Source organism: Lissotriton helveticus, chromosome 1_1, assembly GCF_964261635.1.
Source record: "Lissotriton helveticus chromosome 1_1, aLisHel1.1, whole genome shotgun sequence".
Taxonomy (NCBI): Eukaryota; Metazoa; Chordata; class Amphibia; order Caudata; family Salamandridae; genus Lissotriton; species Lissotriton helveticus.
In genome coordinates this window covers 1,876,143,270-1,876,157,765 of record NC_136057.1, presented here as the reverse complement: position 1 = coordinate 1,876,157,765, position 14,496 = coordinate 1,876,143,270, and the positions used below count along the sequence as shown (strand labels likewise).

Sequence of the window (14,496 nt, the reverse complement as noted above, 5' to 3'; positions counted from 1 at the left end):
TATGCTTAGTACTCTTCTGCACTGGAGACCCGGAGGACAACGTCTGCCACTCTGACATGCTCCTGTTGATGGAGGCTGAGAGGAGGAATCAGTGACACAGTTTTCAGGCAACCCTTCTTTTTATATAATTATCAGGGCCTCCAACTACTCCTAAACTGAGGTTTGAGGATCACTGGTAGATTAGCATGGGTGTACATAATCAAGAAAAAAATTACTTTTGAGATTTTTGCTATAGTCCTCTAATTTAATACCAAAATGAGGGATGTGTTTGCCACACTCTTTAATAGTTGGAATTTCCTAAGTACATGCAGAGATGTATGAATCTTATATAGCGTTTTTGAGATCTCAACGGAAATGCAAATCTGTCTCTGCTCATAGGAGAATAAGTTTGCATAGCTTCCTGCTCAATGTAAACTTTGTACCTTTTCAACCAGAGCCCCCCGAAAAATGTTCAGTCCTCTTTTAAATTAAAACTTGTTGACTGATAAAGTGAAATGACCAGGTTCAGCACCTTCATTAGGCTAGGCAACTTAAGACCCCTGCCTTAGTGTGCCATCTAGTAACAGCACTAAATTAATTCAAAATGACTGAAAATGGCCATTTTTTATATGTACCAAGAGCGCTCCAGCAGGAAAATGCCTATTTTGTTCCAACGTTAATGCTCTTTGCACTGTTCCTAATGGTGACTTCTGGCATTACCCATTAATTTCTGTAAAAAATACATAGTCTTACGATATGATTAGCATATGGTTTATGATAGCTCAGCTGGTGTCATTCCATATCATCAAATCATATTGCTAGACACTTGCTGTGTTATAATGTCTGCACATACATAACATACATTTCCCGCATGCAACACAGACAGGTCACTGTTGGGTTCTACAGCAAGACTTGAAGGGCCTGAGTAACAAATTGCATTTAGAAGTACGCAAATTAGTATTACAGAAACACTACTCGCTTAATACAAAATGTAATTCACAAACCTATAAGTGTAAATCTCTGGCTCCACCTGACCTATAGTTTTCTAAGGGTGATCTTCACACATGTAAGTTTACTACTGAGTAGTTTAGCCCAATGTGCATTACCAGGGCAGTGTCATGTGAATCTAGCGAAAATGAGGCTAGCACCTAAGCAGTCTTAATTTAAGGTGAAGTCACAAATGTTTTCTAACACTTGCCTCACAATACCCTGCATAGGCACACATAGGATAAAGGATGGGTGGATGGATGGACATTTGACAAAGTTTTGTTTGTCTTAGGCACAATGCTCTCTGATTAAGCTAAGAAATTTACCATCATATATATGCATAACATACAAAAGTCACAATTACACCTCTTTTTAATATTTATGGCACTGTATGTGTTTCTTCTGTGTTACTAATGTTACCAGATGACTCGATGTCACCAAGGACAGAGTTCTCCTGTTCTGGGATTTTGATGAAAAATAAATCCATTCTTGGAGTTATAACCCTATTTCACTTCACCCATAAAAACAATAATTTGTAAAAGAGGCTAGAACTGGGGCATTGTGTCCTTGGCGACAATGAGCCATCTGGTAACTTTAATTACTGCCCTGGGGTGATAGTTCTTTAGAAAATAAAGTGGGTCCCCATAGCAGTTTTCGTGCGATTTCTTGTTTAGGTGAGCTGGTACTTCTAGGGCACGATGGGGGCGCTTGGGGCACCAGCCCTTTAATGCCTATATTCATTCAGAGCCCCAGTAACTTGATATAGGAATACGGCCTGAGGAAATACCAATACTGCAGGCAGCAGAATTTCCCCAGGTAGATATTAAAGATAGATTCAGAGCTGGCGAGGTCGGAAGGAACCCAATTACTGCATTTTTTTACTCTTTCTGACCTAGTTTTCCTTAGCAAATATGGCCAGGTTTCCCTTGTGAAAATCCTAAGGGGAAAAACACACACAACTCGGCAGCTTTGTAATCCACGTTTGCAGGGGCATAGCTTCCGTTGGTGCAGCAGGTGCAGTGCACCGGGGCCCAGAGGCCTGGTGGGGTCCATTCAACCCTAATCATTGCTGAATTCTAAAATTCAAGCAGCAGCCATGGGGGCATTTCCTTCCTTGCACTAGGGCCCATGACACACTGGCTACGCTACCGCCCGCTTGGAGTGCGACATAGTTAAAATGAGGAAAAAACATATCTGGTCCTGAATTTCAGAAACACCTTAGCATTGGAAGAGTTAAAAAAAACACCAACATATTTGAGTTGCAGGGAATTTATCCTTTAAACTTTCCTTTAAATATCCGCATGATCCTTTCTAAACCCATGAGGTGCTCCTAAGACCCCTGCTGGAGCAGTTGCTCCCCCTGGCGCTTGGTAGACACATTGCACCCTTGTCCTGCCAACATCTTATAGCAGGTGATCTTGCTATTCGCCTGCGGCACAGAAATAATATAACTTAAACATGAACAGTGCTTCTGCCTCTGAGGCCTTGGGGTGACTATATTTGTTATAAATAATTCAAAATGATTTCCAAACTCTATGAATCTACATCAGACATATCCAATGTTAGGTCCAGGAGGGCTGGCTCGCTGCTGAATTTTTGGGATATCCACTTAGAATATATATTTTTTTGCAGTTTTATATAGCACTAACTCAACCCGAAGATATCAGATCACTTTACATGAGCACCTGTTGTATTACAGATGGACTCGCTCATTTTTAGGTGGGGGAGATTAAGCGATTTGCCCAGAATCATAGGATGTTTAAGCCTGCACCAGACTCGAACCTGATTCTACGGTTACACAGTCAATAGGCTTCCCACACATTTTTCATGAAACTGGCACGCCTGTACCCCAGAACCTACATTGATAATAAAAATTCCATAGGGCCTTTTTTCCTTCGGTTGATATCATGCAGATGTCCCGCTAAAATGTCCCTATTCCAAGAAATTGTTGAAACAGATTAGCTGGCACTAAAAGCAGACATTTTGCACCTCTTTGCAACCCACCTGACTCCTCAAACTCCTTGTTCTGGTTGGCCCAGATGTCGCGGATCTGCCTCAGGTTGGCTTCCATGGACTGGATGTCGCCTTCTGGGCAGTTGCAGTTGGGGCGGTCAGGGCGGCAGCGGCACCAGCAGTCCCGCTGGCTGCAGACCAGCTCCCCTTGGGAGTTGCAGCCGATGTAGCTTAGGGCGGCCCGCACGAAGCGCTCCCTGAGGAAGGAGGGCAGCAGAACCTGGAGGCCTGAGAGGGAAGGAAGAAAAGGGAGGCGGTCAGAAGGCTAGGGTGAGTCAGTCAGCAGCTAGGATGAAACATCATCATTGAATGGATGAGGGTATATTTAAGGGGAGTCTAGGACACAGCAAGGCTAAGGTCACCAGATGACTCCATCCCATCGGGGACACAAGGTTCCAGTCCAAAGCTTCCTCTTTACGGATCATTGTTTTCAGGTCTGTTAGTTCAATTGGTTCAGCCGAAATCAACAGAACTCCCAGAATGCATCAGGGTGTTAAAGGAAAACAGGATACTCACAAGTGTTGGCCCTGATCATATAGAGAGATCTGGTAACCTTAATCAAGGGGCGAGCAAAAGCGATAAAGAGAGAGAGAGAAGGGAAAAGAAGAATGGATGGGGAAAAGAAGCCCACCAGGGAAAGAGATAGAGATATATCAAAGGTATCTTGCAAATAAATTCAACATTAGAACATGGGAGGTATGCAAGTGAGTATAGTGTTTTACATGGTTTACAGCCAGGGCCACTGGAATTATGTGGCTGGTGAGGACTAAATTATGCTGCAGTATTGACTAAACTGTAGAAAGAAAAGACAAAATATGTGGCCTAATGCTACACATTTCGTCATAGCATTACTTCATTATTTTGCCATTTTTACACATGGTAACACTGTCTGGGCAAAGATTTCACCTTATTAGTACCAGTTAGTTTAACACCCAAATACAGCAATAAGCAATTGAAGGATCCCCAGTCAATCTTTGTGAAGAGCTTTCCACTGCATTGGAACACGGGTCACTACATTTTTAACAAATTTTGATCTGTTTCAGTGAGAAAAGTTTTTTTTGCTAAAATCCATAATTGTGCAGAAAAATCAGATGCCAGAAAATTGCATTATTCCAGTGGCTCCGCCTACAGCTCATAATGAGCAGCAGGCACCTTTATCAAAATGTTCTCATTTTGTTTGATTCTCCCTCACATTTTCCTTATTTCAAATTCATCCTGTTCTTGTTCCTTTTTAGCATCATCCATGAAAACCCTCCCACCTGCACATTATGTCTAGTTTTGTTCTGTTTTTACTATAGTGGTTCGTTTTAATTAATTTCTTTGTTTTCTCATCAGTATTCGTCATCACTCACCTCTTTCCACCTTTGATTCTTTTGTGTGTTTTGAAAGTTTGATTATTACAAACGTGTATGGTTGTTAAATGTTGGGCCAGTACTTCTGTCCTCCTATTGCACTACATGAGCACAAATGTGTCCAGAAGGTGGGCTGGTCTGCTTTGCGAGTTGAAGAGGTGATATGATTCAGGCAATGGCTACCCCAGCACATTCCTGACAGCTCTAAGAGATGAACTAGCTGAGGCGCTATAGAAAAACACCTAGGGGCCCGATTACAATGCGGCTAGGAAGCTCCGACCGTCAGTCAGAGCCTTCCGATCCGCATCGTAATGGGCTCCTTGGTTTACTTTCCGACTGCCTCATTATGATGGAGGCGGTCGGAAAGTAAACCGTCGGCCAGTCGGAATCCACCCAGTAATCTCAAGGGCGGGCCTTTCTGCCCTTTAGATTACAACGGACGGTTTCCACATGGTTACCATGCCGTCCTGTCCGACACGGAAACCATGTCAGAAAGCGTGTTTGGGGGCCCCCAGATTGGCCCCCTATGGTGCACAGCCTCCACTTGGAGGCCGAGGGGGCACCCCCCCCCGTTGATCGCTGCACCTTGTGGCAGGCCCCTTGAGGTGCTCGTCACGGGGTGCAGGAATGAACCGCGCCTTCCATTTCAATATGGGAGCATGCATTACGGCAGGTTTACGGTCGGTTTACGGCCGTAATGCATGCTTCATATTGAGATGTAGAAATGCGCATCCTAATGAGGAGGGTGGGACTGGTGTCTGAGTCCCAGGACCGAGTCGGTGTCAGGCGGAAAGAATTCTACCCGACATCGAAATAAGGCCCTAACTAAGTATTATCGTTATTATTTCCTCAATTCTTATGGCCACAATGTTTAGAAAAATTAACCATAAGGAGTTAGGGGTAAGACTTGAAGAGGTAGATACAGTATAAAAAAGGAAATGTTGCTTTGATGGAACATATGATAAGCTTGTAAATAGAATGACTCTTTCAAAAAAGTTTCTCATTTCGTGTTATCTTTCATTCATTCTTTAAAAAAAAAGTTGTCTTTTCGTTCGTCTATGCACATTTCGTGTTTGGCTTCCAATCCTTTCGTCCCTCGCTTCTTTCTAAAATCCCATTTAGATCATTTGTATTGCTTAATTTCTACTTCTTTCTCTTTACCTCTATATATTACAAGAACTCTTTTCCATCCTTCCCCTTCGTTCTCTCTTCACTTCTCTCGCTATCACCCTTTCTCATTCGCCCCTTTCCCCCTCCCTCTCCCACAAGCTACCTCATCTCTTTCTTTCGTCTCGCCCTTCCTAATTCTTTTCTGCTCTCCCTCCTGTTTCTCGCCCTTTACCCAGTCTCTCTTGCTATCTGTTTTTTTACTTTTTTGCTTGCTCTGTATGTTTCTCTCCCATGACACATCGGTCTAACCCCTACTTCTAGTTCTGCACTTTCTCCCTCGAACCCTCTTTTCCACTACCCGCCCTTTCACGAGCTATCAACTTCACTTTTGACCTCTTTTCTTCTTTTTCTCTCCTCATCTCTCTTTGTCTCTTTCTTTAGAGCCTGCCTCTCTTTCTCTTTGATCTTTTTCTCTCTTGTGCCCTCACAAGCTCTGCTTTTATTTCCTTTCTCCTTCTGATTTTCTTTCCTTCCTCTCGCTCATCTGCTGCTTTTCTACCCCTCATCACTTCTTTTATCTAGAATCCCCCTTTCTCCCCTTGGCAGTATGCGGCCAGCTCCGTCAATGCGAAGGACTCAACTCAGACGACAGACTCCAGATTTTTAAAGCCCAACACGTTTATCATAACAGTTTCCCGCCTAAAAGTCCCTACGCTTCGATGTCAGTCGTTGGGGGGAATAGAGGTTCCCAGTTTTGTCTTTCAACATCCCCCTCTTTGCAGTTTCAAAATGTTGGCATGGAGGCAGCTTGCGCCGGAGTGTCTGCACCCGGAGATCCCTTAAATACATTATCGATTTGTTTCACGCTGTAAGTGATGTGTAATCAGATCGCCGATGCACAAAGTGTCTGTAAACACCGAGCCGGCTTCCCACTGGTATTGATTCATCCCAGGCTCTGGTCAGGAGGCCGGCGTGAGGGCTTGGACAAGCCAGATGACAATTGCCCTGGACAGGCTCTCGGGGAGGCTGCCTCCGTGCTTAATTTATTAATAAAAAAAAAAACACATAAGTGCAGGCGAACAAAGTTTATCTTAGAAGCACCCCCACCAGATGGATTCTGAACACTAAGGCTGCCTAATCTTGATTTGAGCTCATGCTGTTGGAGCTGGGGGGTTGTGGGAGTGGAGGGGGTAGATGACACACACACACACACACCGCTTTCGGTATATAACCAAGGAGTTACCTTACCACAATGGTTGCTCCTTCTTTTATTTAAGCCCTCCGACCGCGCCCAACCCTCAGGATGTGTAGGTGCAACAACGTATGGTAGGTGCGGGGGCAGGGGTACTCTACATCCCTTCCAACTTTTAATACCAAAGTATAACCCAAATCTTACTCTGTACGCATGTGGTCTCCCAGGAGCAGATTTACAATTACTGGCGCATCCCTGCAAATTAGCAGGGATGCGCCAATAATTGTGCGCCGCAGCTCCGCTACCCATGATGCGCCGCATTTACAATGCGGCGCACCATGGGGCAAAAACGGCACAGATGCGTCACGCATCTGTGCCGTAAAGGTGACGCATTGCTGGAGTTGCGTCGCAAGCGCGACGCAGCTCCAGCAATGCTCTGGGGGGCCTATTCTTCCAATGCTGCGTCAATCCTTACGCCTGCTTCAAGCAGGCGCAGGGTTTTGACGCAGCATTGGCCAAAAAGTGACTGAGTGAAATCTTGTAGATTTCACTCAGCCACTTTTAGGAGGCGTTCCTGCGCAGGAACGCCCCCCCCCCCCCAGCGCCAGAACGCCTCCTTATGGCGCAGGGCTTTACAATGTGACGCATCTCCCAGATGCGTCACGTTGTAAATACCACGCACCATAACGCATCTTTTACGCCGCCGCTGCGTCACAAAAGTGACGCATCGGCAGCGTAAAAGAGGCGCTAGGGGCTTGTAAATCTGCCCCCCAGTCTTTGATTTGGTGCAGGGTTAGGACAAAGACCAGACCTCTGGCTCGGACCCTCACCCTCTTGCCTCCTAGCCAGCGAGGTGACAACACGGGAGTTTTCTGCGCATTCTTCCAGCGAGCCTGTCATGCATGGAGGTGACATCCGGAGTGCCCTCAGGGTGATGGTTGGGCACTGCAGCATCAGGGATGGATGCCTCAATATCTCCTTTCTTACTCTTAGCCACATCCCCAACCAGTGACCATACTTACTTGAACCAGGACATGTTGCGAGTTAGCATGAGCGTAAAATCCGTTACGCTCGCGGATTTTGCGAATTTTCTGTAAATTCGCGATCCGCGAACTCCCGCGAATTTACCGCGAATTCGCAAATCCGCGAGCAGCGGATTCCGGGGGCAAAAGTTCAAGCCTTGCTGGCCTGTTGTAACTATTTTACGATGGCGCCCAAGCTGCCAGCGCCATCCTAAAATAGTTACTAAGTTAGCTTCAACAGGAAGCTCTAATAGATAAAATAAAGCAGGTGCTCGAGCACCTGCTTTATTTTATCTATTAGAGCTTCCTGTTGAAGCTAATTTAGTAACTATTTTAGGATGGCGCTGGCAGCTTGCCGGCGCCATCGTAAAATAGTTACAACAGGCCAGGCAGGTGTGCGTTCTTCCCAAATATACCATCGAAAACCAGCTGTCATGCTGGACAGAGGCCTTTGCATCCTTGACTTTCACGAGCGCAATCCTCGTGCTGTTCCTGTGGCCAGGAGCTTCTGTATCTTCATCTGCTGCTCTGATCGGTCTCTGACCTTTTATACACACAAGAGGCATGTGCACTCGCATGGAAGCCCCGTCCGTTTGGCCCCGCCCACACACTCGCGGTGTGCACCGTCTTCCCGCCATTTACCCACTATGATAGCTCACTCAAGGGACCCCTGCGCCCTTCGGCGCGATTGCATAGTAACACACACCTGGTCGCTGTAGACAACTCTCTGGCACTTTAGGCAGCTGTAGTGTAGTAAAAGCACTATACATTTACCCAACGAGGTAGCACTTACTGATTATCCAGTATAAAGTACTCCAGTTGAGTAGAGGTATGGCACAAAACGGTGGCGTCTTCTTGAATAAATATGAAGGGCAGGGTTCATTCTGGCACGATGGTCCTGGCACAAAAATTAAACCTCAACCGGAAGCACTTACAGATATCAATTAAGCATGTGCCCTAGTTGAAGCTTAAATTCAGTGACTCATTCATCGGCCCAAAAAACAATCGCGAGCGTTGTCAAGGCTGGGCAGATGTGCCTTCTTCCCAAATGTACCATCGAAAATCAGCTGTGATGCTGGACAGAGGCCTTTGCATCCTTGACTTTCACGAGCGCAATCCTCGTGCTGTTCCTGTGGCCAGGAGCTTCTGTATCTTCATCTGCTGATCTGATCAGTCTCTGACCTTTTATACACACAAGAGGCATGTGCACTCGCATGGAAGCCCCGCCCCAAATCCGCGGATCCGCAAATCCGCAAAATCCGCGGATTTTGCGGATCCACGATCCGTGAATACGCAAATCCGCGAATCGTGGATCCGAAAAATCCGCCCATGCTTAGTTGCGAGTGGCAGTCACGTGGCCTCACTGGACCATGGCCATGGTCCCATGGATGGCTTTAATCTTACTTACTTCTTTCTCAAATGGTGTGCAGTATTTCCACCCTGGGTGATGGTCTCGCATTAAGACTGGGTCGCCCACTCCTAGATCAGGGACTTCTGCTCGACAGAGCCCTAACATGGTGAACACCTTCTCCAAAACAGGCTTCCCCTTGGAAAATCTGGTGGACTGCACAACTTCAACCACCAGGTACTTGGTATGGTGGTCTACAAGTACTTCCGTGAGCCAGCCATCGGGGAAGTTCTAAAATTCCATGCTGATCTGGGACCATTGAAGCAGACTTGATTCTTCTGTGATTATCTTTACTTGGTCCCCGCTTATGATCGCAAATGAGTGGCAACCCATCACCTTCTTATCCAGCAAGATATCCATGACAGGGTACCACACCTTGTCCCTCAATCTTGCCTTAGTTTTTACTACGCCTTGGTTTCCCTGATGCGCTATATCACAAATCTCTGCCCCAAAGCGCCTTGGGCATCATGATTTGCCTTCCACTGACTAGCAGGCATTCCTTGCTAGTACTTAGTTAATCTGTGACTGCCCAGAGTTGGTTCATTATCTTTTGTTCCGTGTCTGTCATCACCTTGGCACTGTCCAGAAAGTTGCACCACTATCAGGAGTGCCTTTTTGGCCTTCGAGAGGCTCACGTCTGCTAGGGTCACTTCCGTGACTTCTGCATGTGACGGCACCTTTGGGCATGCATCGTGCTTTGCCATATTTATGAACTCTTCCACTCCTTCATATTCCTCAGCCACCTCTGTATTGCTTGCAGATGTTGGATGTCGAGACAAGAAATCGGCTGTGTTGTTGACCCCAGTGTGGTACAGTACCACAAACTGGCATGGTTGCAACTGCACTGCCCACCGTTCGATGCAGGGTGTAGTGTGTCAAGATGTTCCTGCAAACAGTGCAACCAAAGGTTTGTGGTTGGTGACAACTTGGAATTGTTACCCAGGGAGGTACAAGTGAAAATGGCGGTAGTACCACCTGATAGCCAATGCCTTGTGCTTGATCTGTGCATACCTCATCTCTGTGTCTGATAGTGCTCTGCTGGCATATACAATTGGGAACCAGGATCCTTCTATTTTCCTGTAGAAGGATGGCCCCAGCCTCATCGGGCTAGAGTCAACTACCAACTCTGCCCTGCGCTTTGGATTGAAGTAGACCATGGTAACACATGCAGCAGGACTCCTTTCAGTTGGCGGAAAGCCAAGTCAGTGCTCGAGTCCCATTCATTCAGCTCTTGTTAACTATCTGAGCAGTTCAGATAGAGAGTGGCTAGGTTTGGGATGAATCGGCCAAAATATATGGCCATTTCAAGGAAGCTCCCTACCTCTGTGGCATTCTGTGGGAACAGATGCTTTCCTTATTGCTTCTACTTTCTTTGGGTCAACCTGTGGTACTTCCTTTGAGACTATGTATCCGAAGAACTCTATCGAGTCTTTGTAGAACAAACATTTTTGGTGATGGAGAATCAACTCACAGTCTACCAGTAATTGAAGTGTGGCTCTGAGTCTTACATGGTGCTCCTCTATGGTGTCTGTGAATATCAGGATGTCATCGCTAATATTTATGACATCCACTAGGCCCGAGAAGGTCTCTTGAATAGTGTTCTGAAACACCTCTGCTGCTGATGATATCCCAAATTCCAACCTCAGATACCTCAGTAGACTTGTGTGGATGAAAGTGGTTGTGATGTACCTTCTAACTAGTTCTCGCTGATGGTAGCCAGCTTTTTAGTTCAGCTTTGAGAACCACTGGGCTCTGTTCAAATATGCCACAATGTCGACCACAGGAGGGTGATGTGCTTCTCCCTCCAGATGGCTTTATTCGGGAGGCATATATCTACACATAATCAGATGGCTCCAGTTTGTTTGGGTTTTGGCACAATGATGAGGGGTGAGACACATAGGGTGGGGCCAGTGACTTTCTCAACTACCCCTTGCTGTCCCAGATTCTGCACTTTTAAGTCCAGTGACCGCAGGCGGAACGGAACCCTCCAGTGTTGCAGTGCAGTTGGTCTTACATTTTCATTGATGTGTAGCCTAACTTGGGTGCCCTTCAGCTGCCCGAGTCCTAAAACAACTGAGGAAACTCCAGCAAGATGGAAGCAGCATGGGACTCGTCAACCTGATGCACAAAGAGGACGAGTCCCAGGGTTTCAGCTGTGTGCCACATTAGCAAAGTGCCTGTATTTTCTACGGTGACGTAAAACTGGGCTCACATTGATCTTCCTTCGCTTACCACCAGGACCTCCATGACCCTCTTCACGGACAGTGGCTCCATGCTACCATATGTGTATATATACACACCTTTGTTGACACTAGCTTGGGGTGAGGTACCAGTTTGTCAAATTGTGTCAAGTCCATTACGTTGACAGAGGCACCGTGCACATCGAGGGTGGCCTCTTCCGGTTGCCTTCTCTCTGCAAACAATATGGTTAATACCTCGCTGTTATACTCCTCAGCGATCAGGTAGGCATTCTGACGGCCTCCTGTCAGCCTCTCCTCCTTGAGCTCCATTATTAACAGCTTCCACACAGCAGTTCCCACCTTGCCTCTGCACCCTAATTGTTGGCCTTGTCCCTTACTTCGGCATACTTTGGTGAAATGGTTCAGGCACCAACACCCAAAGCAAGACCAGCCTCGAGCAGGGCAGGTGTTTGGCGTTAAATGCTATATTGCATATTTGCCGCAACATGGCAGTGGAGTCTTCGTCCCACTAGGGTTACGCATTTTCTTTGGTCGTTTCTGGCTGGCATCTCTGCCCTCACTTTGATGTCACAAGTTGTTCCTGCCTGAGCCGCTCCTCTCGCCAGGGCTACTTCCACATGATCAGCCCTGTTGTCTTCCAATTTGTGTACCTTGTCAGAACCAGTATGGCATCTAATATGATTCCAGGTTGGTGCAGAATCTGCGGTCGGAGGACGGCTGACTTACAGCCTTGTATCAGTTGTGCCCTAATTTCATCCTGCTGGTTGATGTCAGTGCACATGCCCGCCAGCTTCCAGAGACATGGGTAGAATACGTCTCTCAGTTTATCGTCATGCTGCCTTGCCTGACGCAGCTTGAACCTCTCATAGTTGGGGTTGAACTGAGGGTCAAAGTGTCAGTTCAAAGCTGTTACAGCGGCGCCAACATCTGCCTCATCTCTTGCGTTGGGCAGTGTCTCAAACAGGTCATGTAGTTCTGCCTCTCCCATATGAAGCAATCTCTTTATTGCGCCATCTGTTTCGCAGCTGGCGCACAAGTAGTGCTGCATGCGCCCAGCCCATGTCCGCGAGCATGGCGCAGCCATTGCTGGGTCGGCCAGCTCACTGAAAGGCACCAGTGCTGTGACTGATGAATGAGTTGCTGGTGGAGGTGGAGCCTGGCGCTACTGTTGCACTAACATGGTGGGGCAGTCTCAAAACAGTGAGTAGTTTAATGGTGCTGTTCAACAGTGTATAGCACTGTCACTGCTGATCACTCCACTCCCCAATGTTGTTTAGCAGTCCCCTTGCACAGTATTATATATTGTCTTCAGTCATTTTTTTTTAATGACAAGCCACACAACTAGTCTTCCCTGGGTAGACCCTCCAGCCAACGACACCCCTACTAGGCCCAGCAGCTAATATATCAGGCCGTGCCGCTGCGCTCGATCCGCAGAACCCATATGGGGTGAGACCCAGGTTTCTCTTCCTTTTTCCTCCCAGCGAGGAGATATATTAGCGCAGGTGGCTCGGTGTCGGCATCAGGTGGCATTGTTCCGGTGCTCTCAGTGTGCCGTACGTAACTGGGATACCTACACGCGCAAGGGGGTTCCGTGGGGGGCCGCAGACCGACTGGCATGTCCGCTACTTGGTTCCCAAGCCGCGGATGGAGTGCATTCTCAGCGCAACATCTCTCCAGCTGCCAGGTACTCGCTGCGGGCAGGAGTCACTTGCTAGCAGTCGTTGGTGTCGCGACTGCCCTCGTCGCCAGTGTCAGATCTGGGGGGGGAGGGCACGGTAACACTTGAAGGCCACCCTCACTGTACTGCTACAAACAGGACACATCTACACTGACTTCAGTATATAACCGAGGAGGGATCATGAGCGGTAGCTCCTCCCTTTATTTAAGCCCTCGGGCTACGCCTCGGGACGTGTAGGTGCAACAATGTATTGTAGTTGTGGGTGGCACTCTACACATGCCTCTTTCTCCCGCCACCCTACACTTTCTCTCACTTTTGAAAATTCGTTATCATCAGGGCACAAGTCATAAAAAAAGAAGTGGGGGGACGCTGACATCACAACAGGAAGTGACGTCACAAAAGGTAGCTTGCACCATCAGACTCATTGCCTCTCCTCGCTCACCCCTTAGATGCGATTGCATCAAAGAAGCCTGCGCGTGAGCAGCATTCGGAATGAACTCTGATCTCGCCCCAGAGAGGCCAAAGAGTGAATGTGTGGCTTCATTTGCTCCAGTTATCGAGCTCCCAGTAAAATAAGTGGAGGGACGTCATCCACCTGCGTGGTACCCCTACTTGAGCCCTGGTTATCATCCATGCTTATTCACCTTGTCACTATTATCTTAGATATAAATACAATATTCAATTACAGTTTCTGTTCTGCCAACTCTTTACAATTACAGTTTCTGTTCTGCCAACTGTTTTCCTTTTCTGTCGATCTCCACAAGTACAAATTAAGCAGCACTGGTCAGACTTCACAGAAAGCGCCCGCAGTATGGTGGCGGCTGTTCCTTCAGTTGCTATATTAATTAAGTCTCTACTCGCCCTGGGGATTCTGTTTCTTCTGAACCTGGCCAAGAGAGAGCTCACTATCTTAATCAAGCTGAACCATGGGAGGGGGGAACCATTATGGATTGGAAACTGCCTTTTGCAATATTGTGGATAAGAATTTATATATAATTCTGAAGTGATGACCAGACCATGAGTATTGTAATCTATACCAACTGCTAATGATGCACATGAATGTAATATCCGTCTGGTTGGAAATTAGATTTTTTTCTGAATACAAAATCCCAATAAAGAAAGTAAAAAATAAAAAAGAGAGCTCACTGCACACATGGTCGTCTGGTTCAAGTTGAGTGATAGACGCGCCCAAAACCTTACGCTGCTGTGTCGTCCTCGACATGTAGGGACGCTAACAGGGCCTTTTTCAAGCAGCCTTGTGCCTGCTCGGACCCGTCTCTGGAACTCCTCTTTATTTCTGTCTCCCACTCAGTGCTTACTGTGAGCCGACACTTAATCATCAACACCAGCGCTTTTCATGAGCTCCTGTCAGGGACACATTGATTTACATGAAGATTAAGTGATATGCCCAGAATCCAGGGCTCGAGTCGGGGTACCATGCGGGTGGACGGCGTCCCCCCTGTCAAACATCTGGACTTCGCTCTTTGGCCTCTCTGGGACGAGGAGCTCGGCACCTTTCGTGACGTCACTTCCTGTCGTGAAATCACTTCCGGT

The 14,496-nt window shown here is 47.1% G+C and overlaps 1 protein-coding gene across 1 annotated transcript in view; it reads right to left on the bottom strand.

The window, feature by feature from the left end:
- BRINP2 (BMP/retinoic acid inducible neural specific 2) overlaps positions 1-14,496 on the bottom strand; it is a 254,992-nt gene that overhangs the window by 51,163 nt on the left and 189,333 nt on the right. Inside the window, exon 6 of the mRNA XM_078642029.1 lies at positions 2,971-3,207. Within this exon, the coding sequence (XP_078498155.1) occupies positions 2,971-3,207 (237 nt within the window). The remainder of the gene's footprint in view (positions 1-2,970; positions 3,208-14,496) is intronic.